General features: G+C 36.0%; 1 protein-coding gene across 2 annotated transcripts in view; it reads right to left on the bottom strand.

Moving 5' to 3' along the window:
• Mvl (solute carrier family member malvolio) overlaps positions 1-15670 on the bottom strand; it is a gene marked incomplete at its 5' end in the record, with an annotated part of 33489 nt that extends 17819 nt beyond the window's left edge. The window contains 7 exon segments of one of the 2 annotated variants that reach the window (XM_070091568.1): positions 5477-5687; positions 5929-6059; positions 6895-6987; positions 8718-8876; positions 11869-11916; positions 14290-14448; positions 15376-15670. In XM_070091568.1, the coding sequence (XP_069947669.1) occupies positions 5477-5687; positions 5929-6059; positions 6895-6987; positions 8718-8876; positions 11869-11916; positions 14290-14448; positions 15376-15670 (1096 nt within the window). 2 annotated transcript variants of the gene reach the window in all.
• Positions 15671-16038: the final 368 nt, after the last annotated feature.

The raw sequence follows: 16038 nt of genomic DNA, 5'->3' as shown, positions 1-16038 counted from the left end.
GGATTAAGCAAATGCAAATCTAAATTACTGAATATGAATTAGTTTTTATTATCATGCAGAAGATTTTAAGTCATCAAACTACAGTACTTCATGTTAAACAAAACTAGCATACACAAAGTAAGCTTAGGAACAAAGACATACCCTTCGAAGCTTGGTTGCAAGGTAGGACTAATATCATCCATGTCCATGAGTCCAGAAAGCTTGAAACAACAGTGAGATTTTGAGAACATTTAAATATAAATTAGAATTAGAAATCCAACAGATATAGAATATATTAAGTACAGGCCAAGCAATCCAAAGCATTTATATAAGAGCAGCCCAAAGATTTTCAGCATTGTCTATTGATGTTGTTCAATATTTCAATATTGATTAATATTAAAAAATCTAAAATTTATATGCCACCGAGTAATGATTACTTGAATGAAAATAATTTTAGAGAACTGCTGCATCAAAAATAATATTGAAATAATTTAGAAAGTATTTTCCAAAGAGGCAAATTAGACACACATCACTGAAATTACATGCAAAAAGAAAGATAGCAATGAATTCACCAGTGACTGGAACAACACTGTTGAGGTGCTCCAATCAGTTGTGTGGTTCCTCAGAAGAGGGACCACACAGCTGAACTTGGTGCCCAGTAAAGAAACAATATTTACATTATTATGTCAATTTACAAAGGCTAGTATCTGAAAAACAATGCTTTTCTCAGGTGCCATAAGTTAATTATTGAAGCCGTCATGGTGGACACAAGCAATACTGGATGTGACAATGTGCTCATACAAAGGATGCAGCAAACACTCAGATCCCCCAACCTTTAATACATTAATATTTAGAACAGTATGATAATATACTCTCTATGTTTTGCCACATCAACAATATCCTGTCAAGGTAGGGTAACCCAAAGAAGGAAACATTTAGAAAAAGGGAGACAAGTGTGGAATAATGCAATCCTTTACGAGGGCTTTATCAAGTCACTTGACAAATGTTTCTTACTGCATCTGTGAGTCTTTTTCCATCATATCAGTATATTATACCATTACTTCCTAAGAAAACTCTCATTATGTCTGACCATTTTTCTTATCTGAACTCCACATGTCAACTAACTTGTTCTGCATTCATTATTATTTTTCTTCATATTTTTTTTAAATGCCTGTTGCTAACTTTCCTATCAAAATTTTTCACATGGGAAAAACTTGCACTGCAGTTTTGTCTGATATACTGTACCTAATATTATCCACTGGAAATCATACATTGTATAGAGTAGAGAAATAAATTTATTGACAGTATTTATTCTTCATGCTTTAAGAAGTACGTATTAGGAAACGCTTAACCCTTTGGCTGTCGCAAGCCCCTTTCTGAAACTGTCATTCTATGTTGCCAAATTTTTGGAAAAAACAAAATTATTTTTTCTTATGAAATGACAGAGAATCTTTTCCCGATGGTAATGACACCAAAAGTATGAAATTTGGTCGAAAACTCACAAAATTACGCTCCCGCAAAGTTAGCGGTCTCAGCGACATATACGCATCGGCGATTTCGCCGACTTTGAGCCCTGTTTTTGCCCAATTCTGTTGTTCCAGTTGACCAAACTCATAGCTATTTCTTTAGAACTCCATTTTTTCTATCAACTGAATATAAGAAACTGCCCATTTACCAATTTGAACTACCCAATAAAGTGGTCAGAAATTGGCAATTTGGCCAATTTCATGCAAATTAAAAAAAGATGCCAATTTCAAAATAGGGTCTAAAATAAACAATGTAGACATTCTTGGCACTAAAATAACATAGCCTCTGTTCATTAATCACGTCTCTAGGCCCCTCTTACATTACTATTGCATTATATTTTGATTTTTTATTCATACAAAAAATACAAAATTTACTGTTATGCAGACTACTGCATTATTGTAAAAATGGTATAAATAATATCAGTGCACTAGTGAAAGAATATTAGACTCCCCAGTTGACGTGTATTGGACGTGTGGTGTGATTTGCTTACTCTTGAACATTGTTAAAAATCGAAGATTTCCACTACTTTGAGCTCAATTTCAAGGTCGTTTTCATCGTGAAACTAATCAAAATCATCTATATTTCTACAACATGTTTTCCATTTCATCAAGTGAGACCATGAAAACAAGAATACAATGATAAATACTATACGAAAATACACCTCAAAGTCGGCATTTTAATCCAAAAAAACGTTCATTTTTTTTTCTCATTATGCACTGCGTGCTGCAGGATTTTTTTATGTGGTGCACACTGACCACACAGACCCATTCTCTCACATGTGGGCCTACCAGCTTTCTCCTGCTTGATTTGAAGCCGCTAGAATTATTGAGTATATATACAGTGGACCCTCGACCAACGATGGCATCGATTAACAATAAATCCGACTAGCGATACATTTTAACACAAAATTTTTGCCTCGACTAGCGCTAAAAAACTCGACCAACACTATCGTTCCATCTGAGACGCGTCCACTTCTGGCCAGTGTTTACAAGCCAGCCAGCCACCGCGGTCGCTTCTAGTCATACAATCGGAACATTTCATATTATCACAGCCTTTTTAGTGATTGCACCTGCAAAATAAGTCACCATGGGCCCCAAGAAAGCTTCTAGTGCCAACTCTACAGCAAAAAGGGTGAGAATTACTGTGGATATGAAGAAAGAGATCATTGCTAAGTATGAAAGTGGAGTGCGTGTCTCCGAGCTGGCCAGGTTGTACACAAAACCCCAATCAACCATCGCTACTATTGTGGCCAAGAAAACGGCAATCAAGGAAGCTGTTCTTGCCAAAGGTGCAACTATGTTTTCGAAACTGAGATCGCAAGTACTCGAAGATGTTGAGAGACCGTTATTGGTGTGGATAAACGAAAAACAGATAGCAGGAGATAGCATCTCTCAAGCGATCATATGTGAAAAGGCTAGGAAGTTGCATGACAATTTAATTAAAAAAATGCCAGCAACTAGTGGTGATGTGAGTGAATTTAAGGCCAGCAAAGGTTGGTTTGAGAGATTTAAAGGGAAGGGAAGTAACCCCGTAAAAGGACTTGACACCTCAAGTCCTAATGGAAGGGGATTCCCCTTCTAAACACTAAGACCATCAACACTCTCTCCTCCTCCCATCCCATCAATCATCACCAGATCTTCAATAAAGGAAAGTGTCATGTAACTGTGCATATCTTCTTCAGTTTGTGTGTATTAAAATTAATATTTCATGTGGTAAAAACAATTTTTTTTTTTCATACTTTGGGGTGTCCTACACGGATTAATTTGATTTCCATTATTTCTTATGGGGAAAATTAACTTGACTAACGATAATTTTGACTAACGATGAGCTCTCAGGAACGGATTAATAGCGTTAGTCGAGGGTCCACCGCACATCCAAAACACTGGCTCGTAAGACGTATACATATATACAGTGGACCCCGCATAACGATTACCTCCGAATGCGACCAATTATGTAAGTGTATTTATGTAAGTGCGTTTGTACGTGTATGTTTGGGGGTCTGAAATGGACTAATCTACTTCACAATATTTCTTATGGGAACAAATTCAGTAAGTACTGGCACCTGAACATACTTCTGGAGTGAAAAAATGTCGTTAACCGGGGGTCCACTGTACAACCAAAACAGTCAAAGGGTTAAAAAATCTTGTACAAATAACTGATCTGTGAATCACATACATTAGTTTACATCATTCTTACCTTTTTCTCTCATTTAAATTCTAATGTGACCACCTGCAGTATAATATAAAACTACACTGACCATTATATGAGGCAATACATACCAGAAAAGAAATGTGGTATTCAAACAATGGAGAAAGAGAGCAGGTGTTGGAGATCAGAGCTATGAAGCCCAAGTTACCATACTTTCAATTGAGATAAGAGCAACTAACAAGAGCAACTAATGAGAGCAAGAGCAACTAATGAGATGAGAGCAACTAATGAGATAAAAGTAACTAATGAGAGCAAGAGCAACTAATGAGATAAGAGCAGCTAATGAGAGAAAGAATAATCAATGAGACATATTACTGTTGTGTTTTGCCTCCAAGAACTTAATCAAGTTCCTGAAGAACTTGGATACTGACTTGATAAACCTCCTGAAGAGTCTGGGTATTGACTTCATGAAGCTCTTGGCAAGAGAAACATATCCATAATACACACTGTCCAGGTCCTTTTACCTAGTATAATCAAAGTAAGTGCTAAACCCAAAAGGGTCTTTAAATCAATAAAAACATGAAGTCGATGCCTTTACATCTTCATGAGCAGCACATGCATAAGCAGCCACTTACTTCAGTAAGTTCTACTCAGCCTCTAGCACTACAGATTACCATGCTATTTAATAAACAACTTTTCTCTTTCTTTCAAAAATATCTCCCATCTTCTCACCTCTGTTCTATCAAATGTCATGTAATCAAAATTTTATTTTAAATTATTAATGATTACTGTACTGCATATATTTGGACATTGATTTTTGGACATTGTTTTGGTATTAAATTATGGTACTCACCCCAATAATAATTTTATTTTACATAATTATTCACCAGAGTAAATAAATATCTAAAGGAACATGTCTGCAGATGAGATGGGTGTAACATGGTGATACAAACGATAAACTTTATCGTGAGCAGATACAGTGTCATGTAATGGAAACAGAAGAAAACAAAAATCAGACCTCATGAAGAATATAGATTACAGCAAGTGAGACAATATTCTAGACACAGGAGGGAGCGTCATTTGAACTGTGATGGAATCTGCATACTTCTTGCAAGACAGATAATGAAAGAACAGTGAATATGGTTTCTTCTTTGGGTTATGCCACTGTGGTAGGAAATGGCCAATGTGGTTAAAAAAAAATTCTATTCATAACATACTTTTGTCCAATATTAAAATGTGCAGCTGTAGTATAGTTACCACACCCAAAAATCACAAAGATAACAAAAAAAAAAATCCATAGACAGGATACAATACAGTACCAAGAGCTTATGGAGATCACTTACAAAAAAAATCTTGAAACACTGAAAATTTCTTCATAGATAAATCAGATTTAAAGAGAAAACATGATAATCATACATGAGGACATTAAGCATTTTAAAAATAGACAAAGTTAAGATAATGATTTTAACACCAACAAAGAAAACACAAAGACAAAAATTATATATTAGAAAAAACATGGGAAGAGGATATATACTAAAATCCATAGCTTCACAAATTATAAAAAAATAATTAAAAAAATAAACATCCAAAGATTGGACACCAAGAGTAAAATGTTTTGGGTCTGAGAAAGACCTCCCTAGCATGGGCCAGTAGTCCTAATGAAATCCTCCACAATTCTTATTATATTAGCACTGCTCTGTTCCTGTAACTACAAACAGAAAATCACAAATGGTTAAACCTACAACCTCAAAAATCTTTGAATCTCATGTTAATTCAATATCAACCACCATAAAAAACAATGAACACTGCCTCTGGTACTTACCGGTAAGCTGCAACAGAAGTGAAAACCAAATGCTACCACGAGGAACAACGTCAGGTAGACGATGAGACTAAAGTAAAGGATCGCGCACACACACACCAGAAGGTAAGCCCACCATTGCCCATTGAGAATTGTGCCCAAGAAATCTATCACGAACCATATATTAATACCGATCACTACCAGTGACAAGAGGGAAGCTATAATATTGGTGAATCTGAAATAAAAAATTTACATCAACTTGCATTTCACTGAAACAATAATAAATTTGTTATAGCACAACTATTGTTTATTAGCTAAAACAGTATTTGAGCATTAAATAAGAACTACTATTGTTTATAAGCTAAAACAGTATATGAACATTAAAAAAGAACAAAAGAAAAAACACAAAATGACATGAGCCATTCCAAGTGATTTTCCTTAGACATAAAACAGCAAGCAGAAATAAAACAACATACAATCCATTTTTAAAATCTCCCATGATACGTTGTGATGAGGTAAATGTCAGAGTTGGTATGAGAGCGAAGGGCAGCTGAAGTGACATAACAGCATTCAGAAGGTCGTTCATCCCAGTAAGGTCGGTGATGTTCTGCAAACACATTAAGCACAACCTTTATTTTTCAATAACAAACCAGTTACCTAGTTGCAAAGTCATTCTTGTTACATTTACAATTCAATAGTGATTGAAAGATGAACTGCATTTGGTATTCACTCCAAAATGCCCAATCAATTCCCACACTTAGGTAAAAATCCTCCTACTCCCTTATAACCTTTCATTGACATTGTAAACAAAACTGTAAAAATTACGTAGTACTTTAAGGTATTCTATATAGGAAATTATAGGAGATTTACAAAAATAAATAGCACCAAACATTAAGTAAACTTTCTAAAAGTAATAATTCACATAAACATAATGTTCTTTCTTTCAACACACCAGCTGTATCCCACCTAGGTGGGGTGGCCCAAAAGGAAAAACAAAAGTTTCTCCTTGTACATTTAGTAATATGTATATACAGGAGAAGGGGTTACTAGCCCCTTGCTCCTGGCATTTTAGTCGCCTCTTACAACACGCATGGCTTACAGAGGAAGAATTCTGTTCCACTACCCCATGGAGGTAAGAGGAAATAAACAAGGACAAGAACTAGAAAGAAAACCCAGAGGGGTGTGTATATATATCCTTGTATATGTATGTGTAGTGTGACCTAAGTGTAAGTAGAAGTAGCAAGACGTACCTGAAATCTTGCATGTTTATGAGACAGAAAAATGGACACCAGCAATCCTATCATCATGTAAAACAATTACAGGCTTTCGTTTTACACTCACTTGGCAGGACGGTAGTACCTCCCTGGGCGGTTGCTGTCTACCAACCTACTACCTAGGAAACATACTGTTATATATCAAATATGCTGGGCTGTAATAATCACCTGATAAAATGCAATAAAGAAAGTTGGAGTAATGGCAATAGTACGTGTGAGAAGAACTCGTTGCCAGCGTTTCCACCGGAGGTTCAGGAAGCCCTATGAGAGAGAGAGAGAGAATATTCAAATTATCTTTGATAACACAGGAGAAATTTTTGGAAAAGGTTTAGTGTATATCTAACATTTGCATACAGCTAAAAATCTCGTATTCCAAACTGGTACAATAATACATGTAATTCCCATTAAATTATTATTATTATATTACAGAGGACCCTCGGTTATTGGCCATAATCCGTTTCAGAAGGTCGGCCTAAATCTGAAAAGGCCGAAAACCAAAATAATATTTACTATAAGAACTAATGTAAATACAATTAATCCATTCCAGACACCTAAAAATATTAACAAAAAAATACATATTTTAAAGATTAACTATAGTTTTACATACATAAAGCAATGAGAACTAAATAAAATGACTAATGAAATGGATAAATGGACATTTAACATCACTTTTACCTTTACTGAAAATTCTTGTTGGCGTTAATATCAATTCAATGGCTTATTTATCTGTCACAATTCATCTAATATGACATAAACAATATTAATAACATAGAAATATGATATATACTCTAGAACGAATAAAATATGTCATTACGTATGTGACTAGTCGTGGTGATGTTGTTGTTGTTGTTAGGTTTATCAGGGCCACTGACACCATAAGCCGTATAGTAGTGGTGATGGTGGTGGTGGCAGCAGTGACAGCAGTTGCCACCACCACTAAACACACTACTAGTCACACTGAAACACCACTAGTTACACCACTAGTCACAATGAAACAATGTACGTACGTAATTTATAAATAAGAAATATTGTATAAAAACATAATAGAGAACATAAAAAAATAAAGTGGTTATTGTGGAGAATGTAAAAAAATAAAGTGGTTATTGAGATGCTGGCAGAGGTTTAGGGTGGTGGAAGATAAGAAGAGCAGTATATGTTGTCAGTGGCCCTATAAACCTCCAACAACATTGGAGGAGTTAGTTAATGTCCTTTTTCTATCACTTAATTGCTTAACTTACTTGCTACACTGTTAATGCTACACTTTATCGCTGGTTGGCACTTTACCTTTATCGACTCCTGCTGCTTTAGTATCATACATATTGTAGAATTATTGAAGAAAGCAAATTCTCCCCTCTCTTTCAGCCCTTTACCAAAGGGCTGGCACTAGGAACTTTGGGTCCATGGTGGCTTATTTTGCAGTTGCACTCAATAAACAACCACAAAAAACAATGGATTATAAAGAAATGTTTGGATGAATGCGCGGAGTGTTGCTCACTCACCAAGAGAGACGGCCAGACTGACTCACGCACATGGCGGGCGGATGCGTCCAATACGGCCAATTTCCGAGTTGCCGGCCGAAATCCAAGATAGAATTTTGGCCAAAAAAGCTACCAAAATCTGATTTGGCCAATATCACAAAATATTACCTTGCTCACACTCCAACAGCTCAAGTCCCAAAAGCCATTTGTCTCCTTCAGAGTGCAGGTAATATACTCCCCACCCAACCCCCAAAACTCAAGTCTGGCTAACCAATTCACCCAAGTTCCTTCAGGTCATACAGCACATCACAACCCAAATACTACTTGTCTTCACTCTGATCACACACACTCAAACATGCTCACACACATTCACACATGCCTGCTGGATGCTCTAACCCACTCATCCAACACCTTCTTCACACTATGCAATGGGAACATGCAAATTAAAGATAACCTTGGATATAACAAATTTAATTAAATAAAATTCCACATTTGAAGAACTAGACTTCTTACCTCCATTGCAAACTGTCCAACATATGTTCCAGTCATGGTTGAGCTCTGACCAGCAGCCAAAATTCCTACAGCCCAGATATACATACATGCTGCCCCGAATGTGCACCCAAGGAACACCCCAGCCTTATAGATATCAGCAACTACTGGATCATTATTTTCCTGTAACATAATTAGGTAGATTTAAAACATACAAAATGTACTGGAAATAAAGTACATGTATAACAAAAAATTTTAACTAAAAAATCACAAGATATGCTTCACTCAAAAAAATGCTAGACTTCAATTTTTTTTGGTGACTATCAAGTAAGAAAACAGGTGGAATCTGATGAAATTGTAAGTAATAAACATGTTTTAGATTGTAGAATGCTCTCTTGAGGCTATAAAAAATTATCTTCAGCTTCATTGGGTAGCTAGATTTTTCTTATTTTTTTTAAACTTGCTGGCTGTCTCCAACTGAGGAAGGGTTACCCCCCAAAAAAGAAACACTTTCACCATCATTCACACTGTCACTGTCTTTGCAGAGGCATGCAGATAAGACAGTCCAGATGTCACTCTAAACAGCAAATATCCCAAAACTCCTCCTTTAAAGTGCAAGCACTGTACTTCCCACCTCCAGGGCTCAAGTCCAGCTAACCTGTTTTCCTGTATCCCTTCACAAAATATTACCTGGCTCACTCTCCAACAACTCATCAAATCCCAAAAACCATACATCTCCACTCACCCCTAAAACACTCACACAGTCCTGCTCTATGTCCAAGTCCCTTGCACACAAAACCTCTTTTACCCCCTCCCTCCATCCTTTCCTAGGACAACCTCTACCCCTCCTTCCCTCCACTACATATTCATACATCCTCAAAGTCATCCTATTTTGCTTCATCCTCTCTAAATGACCAAACCACCTCAACAAACCCTCCTTAGCCCTCTTGAATAATACTTTTAGTGCTTCACACCCATATAAGTGTTGGTACCACTATATTCTCATACATTCCCTTCTTTGCCTCCATGGATAACGTTGTCTCCACAGATACCTCAATGCATCACCCACCTTTTTTCCGTCATCAATTCTATGGTTTAGCTCATCCGTCATAAACCTGTCCCATTTAAACTACAAGTTATGGTGAATAAAATGCAGAGAATAATACATTTGAGTCTCATTGAGCTAAGTTTATCTTATATGGAAGAGGATGTTTCAGAAAAGTACTCTTGAATTAAATTTATTTTTTTTCCATAGAGCCCCATTATAAAATTAAAATGTGATTCCAGTTGAAAATTAATGCAAACAAAAATATTGCAGTTATTTGTAGAAGTGTCAAGGTCCCACCTACTTTGCTGTCATGATGAACCAGTCTACACAATTAATGAAGAGATCTTATACATGAAGATATTCTGTTAAAGTCATAAGTAGTAGTGGGTTGGTAGACAGGAGCAAGGGGCTAGTAACCCCTTCCCCTGTATACATTACTAAATTTAAAAGGAGAAACTTTCAGTTTTCTTTATGGGCCACCCTGCCTCAGTGGGATATAGCCAGTTTGTTGAAAGACAGAAGAAACATGCAAGGTTTCAGGTACATCTTGCTACTTCTACTTACACTTAGATCACACTATACATGCATGCACAAGCATATATATATATATACATTTTTTTTTTAACATGTTGGCTTTTTCCCACTGAGGCATGGTGACCAAAAAAGAAAGAAAAACCCAAAGAGGGTTTTCTTCTATTTTCTTACTAGTTCTTGGTCTTGTCTATCTCCTATCTCCATGGAGAAGTGGAACAGAATTCTTCCTCTAAAAGTCATGCGTGTTGTAAGAGGCGGCTAAAATGCCGGGAGCAAGGGACAAGTAACCCCTTCTCCTATATACATTACTAAATTTAAAAAGAGAAACTTTCGTTTTTCTATTTAGGTTACCCTGCCTTGGTGGGATATGGCCAGTTTGTTAAAAAAAAAAAAAACTGTATAAGTGTCATTTTGCTTAGGAAACAAAGATACATTCATGAACAATACGAATGTATCTTCGTTTAGTAACTTCTTGTAGTGACGCTTACTAACATTGTGACAGAAATACAAACTTCCACATTACTTGACTGATTTTTATGAAAATATATGAGGCAAGCCAGCCCACATACACCAAATAATTATATATAAAAAAAAAATCAATGCATCTGATATAAAAACAAGCACAAAAAATAGAGTACAAAATAAATACTTGATACCAACTTATTAAAATTATAAAAATCACCATTTTCAATTATTTTTTCCCAAACATATACACCTACCATCCGACTTACGACCTGCTCGACTTATGACCACTCGACTTACGACCGTGTTTTTTTTGCCAAATTTCTGGGAAATAAACAACTATTTGTGTTGTACACAGTGTTTATCCTAAACCTTACAGTATAAAATACAGTACTAACAGCATAAAAAGTAAAGTAAAACAATAAAATAAAGTCATTACAAAAATGTGATGTTGATATTCAGTAGTAAAGTTCGACTTACGACCATTTCGACTTACGGCTGGTTTCTCGGAACCGAACTCGGTTGTAAGTCGGATGGTAGGTGTACATAAAAAGAAATGTATGAAGTCAAAAAAATGAAAAAAAAAATAAATCTTAAATACTATTAATTATGATAGTGTATTTTGTACTACATGTACTTCTGTAATCATATTCATTTCATGTTGATTGACATATCTTATACTTACAGTCCATAAAAAGTTGGATTTAATAAGAAATGTATACTGGAATTCTTTTCCCTGGGATGCATCTCCAATTCCAACAATGGTGTTTATGGGAAAATGATGTCCACTTAGTGTAAAAATTGCCCAGCAACCAATTTCTATGGAAGACATCCTTGTCACTAAATGGGGGTTACTATGAAGTCAAATTTTATTTGCAAGAGAGAGAAAGGTACCAAGAAGAAAACCTGTTATTTCTCCTTTTGCAGGTCACCCTGCTATGATGGGAGACGACTGATGTTGCAAACAAAAAAAAAAAAGCTACCAAAGAAATGGGTATAGCGAGGCATTGTTTTTTTATCTCAGTAGAGAATGCCAGAACAGTAATGAAGACCAAGTTTTTTAGCACTGCAAAATTGAATATGCCATCCGTCACAGTGAGACTTGAAGAACTGATCCTTCAATGTACTTACTGGGAATATTTTACCATGGGTGTTGTTAGCAGCTACACATCTGTCATACTGAAAATAAGTAAAAACTATTGGTAATGAAGTTCAATGACATCCAAAGCAATATTTCTTGAAAATATAAATCCAAAATACGGAGTGAATTTAAGCACAGCTATACATCTTGGTGCTACACTGTACAACCTAGAAAAAGATTAGTGAACAATATGTGCATACTATGGACTCTGCATTAGTACTATACTTAATAAAACTGTCGTCTTTTTTGGAAAACTAGAACATAGAACGTATGCTGTATTTATGCCAAAAGGTTTAGTTTTATGGAAAAATAATTATCAGTGACCAGTGGTAGGCACAGTTCTGCTAATCCTTAAACTGCTAATTAGCAGAATTAACTTTTTGTTTAGTGGATTACAGTTTCCGCTAACTTCGGAAACCATAAGTGGAACAAATTAGCTTCCGCTAAATAAAGTTTTGCTAACTTAAGAGTCCGCTAAAAAAAATTCACACGTTGTTGGTAGTCAGAAAGCCATCCTTTTCCAAGACGCACATGTTTGTTTCTGTTTGTTGTGGGCATTTCTCCAACAGTTAGTCAGGCATACTACTGGCTGACTATATGTAAATGTGACTTGTCAATGCAGCAGCAGCAGCAGCAGCATCTGAGCAGCACTGTTATAGTCTTACAGTGTCAGCGATCACCGAGGTGTGTTGTCACTTATCGTTATGAACAAGGGATATGTTTCTGTTCTGCCTGAGGGTGTTGTTGAGGAATCTGCAGCAGCTGTGGTTAAAGCAGAGGCCACTCAACCCTCTATTCATCTGCAACATGCTACCGCTGCATGTAGTGGAATCCCCCACCTTTGTCAGCCTCATCAAGATGCTGAACCCCAGCAAGACGCCAAAGTCCCGCCGCACCCTGGGCAGGAGGATTTTGGTCAGCCATAAACAGCTGGAAGAGTATCTTATAAGATATTTATGAGTTATAAGCACTTATTAAACTAATACTACAGTATAGCTTTTTTTTATATTTTCCTAATTTTCATGGGTATTGCAAGTTATGACAGTTTAGAAGTACAGTAACTTTCCCAGTGTTGTAAAGTAACAAAGTAAAACTACCTGAGTTCTGTACTTGAATAACTTTTCTTGGTGTTTACTTTTCAAAAATTACTGATGATGTAATGAAGATGGCAGGCCCGGTGGCCTGGTGGCTAAAGCTCTCGCTTCACACACGGAGGGCCCGGATTCGATTCCCGGCGGGTGGAAACATTTTGACACATTTCCTTACACCTGTTATCCTGTTTACCTAGCAGCAAATAGGTACCTGGGTGTTAGTTGACTGGTGTGGGTCGCATCATAGGGGACAAGATTGAGGACCCCAATGGAAATAAGTTAGACAGTCCTCGTTGACGCACTGACATTCTTGGGTTATCCTGGGTGGCTAACCCTCCAGGGTTAAAATCCGAAGAAAATCTTATCTTATCTATCTCTTATCATTATCAGATTGTAGTGAAGTAATAACAGACTTCAGTATTTAAGTAAAAGTAGTGAGCAATTTCAGTACTTTTTAAAAAGTAAATACCGAATCTGAATTCATGAGAAAAAGTTAGTGGTTAGCATTTAGCGTTAGCTTCCACTAATTTTCTCGGCCATTAGGCAGTTTAGCATGAGTGGAGCTAATTTTTAGTTAGCGGATAAGCGGTTAGCAAAACTAACTTTTCGGTTAGCTGTGCCCACAACTATCAGTGACCCATGTGGATAGTCCACAAAATACATCCATTTGTATCTACAATGGTTGATTTGATTATATGACGTCCTTACTTCTGTCAGTGACTGGCACCATGTTATTCTGGCAAAGGTTACATGGCATTCATCTGCTAGCACATGACATTATAGTAGGGCATTAATTCAGTAGCAATATTAATTTGACAGGAAAATAGGTAATATCCTGTTTCTACTGTGCTTTAACTATGAGATTTCTTTAACGTATAATTATCTTTAATGTAAAGAGAACTTTAACCTAAATTTTTATGGATTGAAGAAAAAGTATGTGGATCCATCAAAGGTGTCTGAGGATAAGATCAATCCAGCCAACATATGGCAGTTCATTTCTGAAGGGAAAAGCATTTTGCCTATACCTGTACTGTGGAAAATACTTATATCATAACTAACAATCTCTACCAAAGAATTTGTGCAACTGACCAATTTATGATTACAGTATATCCTTTAACTGTGAGCACAGTGACAGGCAAAACTGATACATGCTATCAATGGAATGTAATACAGTATACTTAGTAAAATAACACTATGGCTACAATATAAAATTTAATAAACAGGAACTAATAAAACTGTGACTCCTTGACCTGATAACCTCATAGCAAAAAAAAGTTGCCATCAGAAACAGAATAATGTGTAGACAATTTGCGGCCTCACCACTTCTTGATTGGTGACTCCATACATTCCCTTGGCAAACACTGCTACTACAAATACATTAATGATAAACGAACACAGGAGAGCAATGCAGGCTTCAATGAAGAAGTATCTGTTGGCTTCCTTCACATCATCTTTCTTTTTGCGGTCCACATCTCGAGACTGAAAGGAGCGAAATATTTCAATAGTAAAAAATTTCAGTATACAGCCTTTGCTTACAGATATATATATAAGAAGACAACAGTAGTGAGAAAATATTTACAAAGATTAAAGAAATATGAATATATTTTATGGTAAATAATGTTATGTCTTATGTCAATAAAGAAAAATAATTTTTTAAACAGTAAACCCATTTAAAATATCAAAGACTCGATAGCTTGCAATGTTATAACAAACAATTTGGAATAAGATATGAAGCAGGAATAGCATATATAACAGACAATGGGATATTATCAATTGACATCTGAGCAGCACATGCTAAATTAAAATTTACTCACCTAAACAAGAAGCCTAGACAAAACATATACAACATTCAATATTATGCAGGAGTCCATGCCAAGTACATGTTACCTTCTACATTGCTCACTAGTAATGTTAGGGTAATTGTATCTATCAATCTATAATGTTTATAAGGTGAACAAGATTTCTACATATGAGCATCTGCTGCAACTTTTTTTCAGGCATGAATAATAAGCTGTTCCATGATGAGGAAGAGGCAAAGAAATTAGTAAGCATGAAAGTTGATATCAGTATAGTTGATTTCTCTAACCACTGGACAGATCCAAGACAAAGCACTTCCCCTTCTCTTACCTCTTTCCCTGCAAGGTACCCATAATCCCTCAGCAACTAAATATAGTGATATGCAAAGAGAACCTTTACAATATCAGATTATCTATAACAAGTTTATCCTATAAATTATAAAAAAACTGCAGAAACTGAATAATTCAAACTGTACCTGAAATGTTCACTCGCTACAAAATTTAACTATAATATTTTCTACACTTTGATCTGAAACTTTTAAACTATGTCTTATTATTAAATCATAAAAGGAAACCAAAATATTTTGGCACCAAAAAATGCTCATCATACCTTTACAAGAGCAGAATGTAGGTAGAGGTTATGAGGCATTATGACAGCTCCCACAATGCCTACTGCCTTGAGTAGGGCACTAATGTCACACTTGGAACAGCCAGGGACAAACAAGCCTTTCAGTACCTGTAGCTGATCTGGCTTGGCAACCCCATACTCATAGCCAAACGTAACAGCCATTACAAGAATGAGAAAGCCAAAGAAGGCTTCCAGCTTGCGTAGGCCATAGCGATCCAGGGCTAAAAACGTGAAGGTGTCTGCAATGGTGATCAGCACTCCACCCCACAGAGGAATTCTGTTGAAACAAAAAAGAGTATATTAGTTTTATCTTAACCTATATAGACAAAAATTACACCAAGTACATAAATTTCTAAAATTAATGAAGTGCATGAAGATAACAAAGACCAAGAAAATGATATGTGTATTGATGATTATTTGCAGATTTAGCACTTAACATGAATATAATAACAAATACAGTATTAATGCTTACATTAATATAAACATGACAGTAAAACTTTGATTTAACAAATTAATAGAGAGGAGTGGATGGATGGTAATGATGACTGTGGTAGAGAGATGAAACTGTTTTGCCGTGATTGTAACAATAAAAGACAATTCTATACGTAACTATCAGGTGCCGTTTCCAAATCAGCTCCCTTCAAG

The sequence above is a fragment of the Cherax quadricarinatus genome, chromosome 36, assembly GCF_038502225.1.
Source record: "Cherax quadricarinatus isolate ZL_2023a chromosome 36, ASM3850222v1, whole genome shotgun sequence".
Taxonomy (NCBI): domain Eukaryota; kingdom Metazoa; phylum Arthropoda; class Malacostraca; order Decapoda; family Parastacidae; genus Cherax; species Cherax quadricarinatus.
The sequence above is the reverse complement of the archived record's forward strand: the minus strand, read 5'-3'. Positions and strand labels throughout refer to the sequence as shown.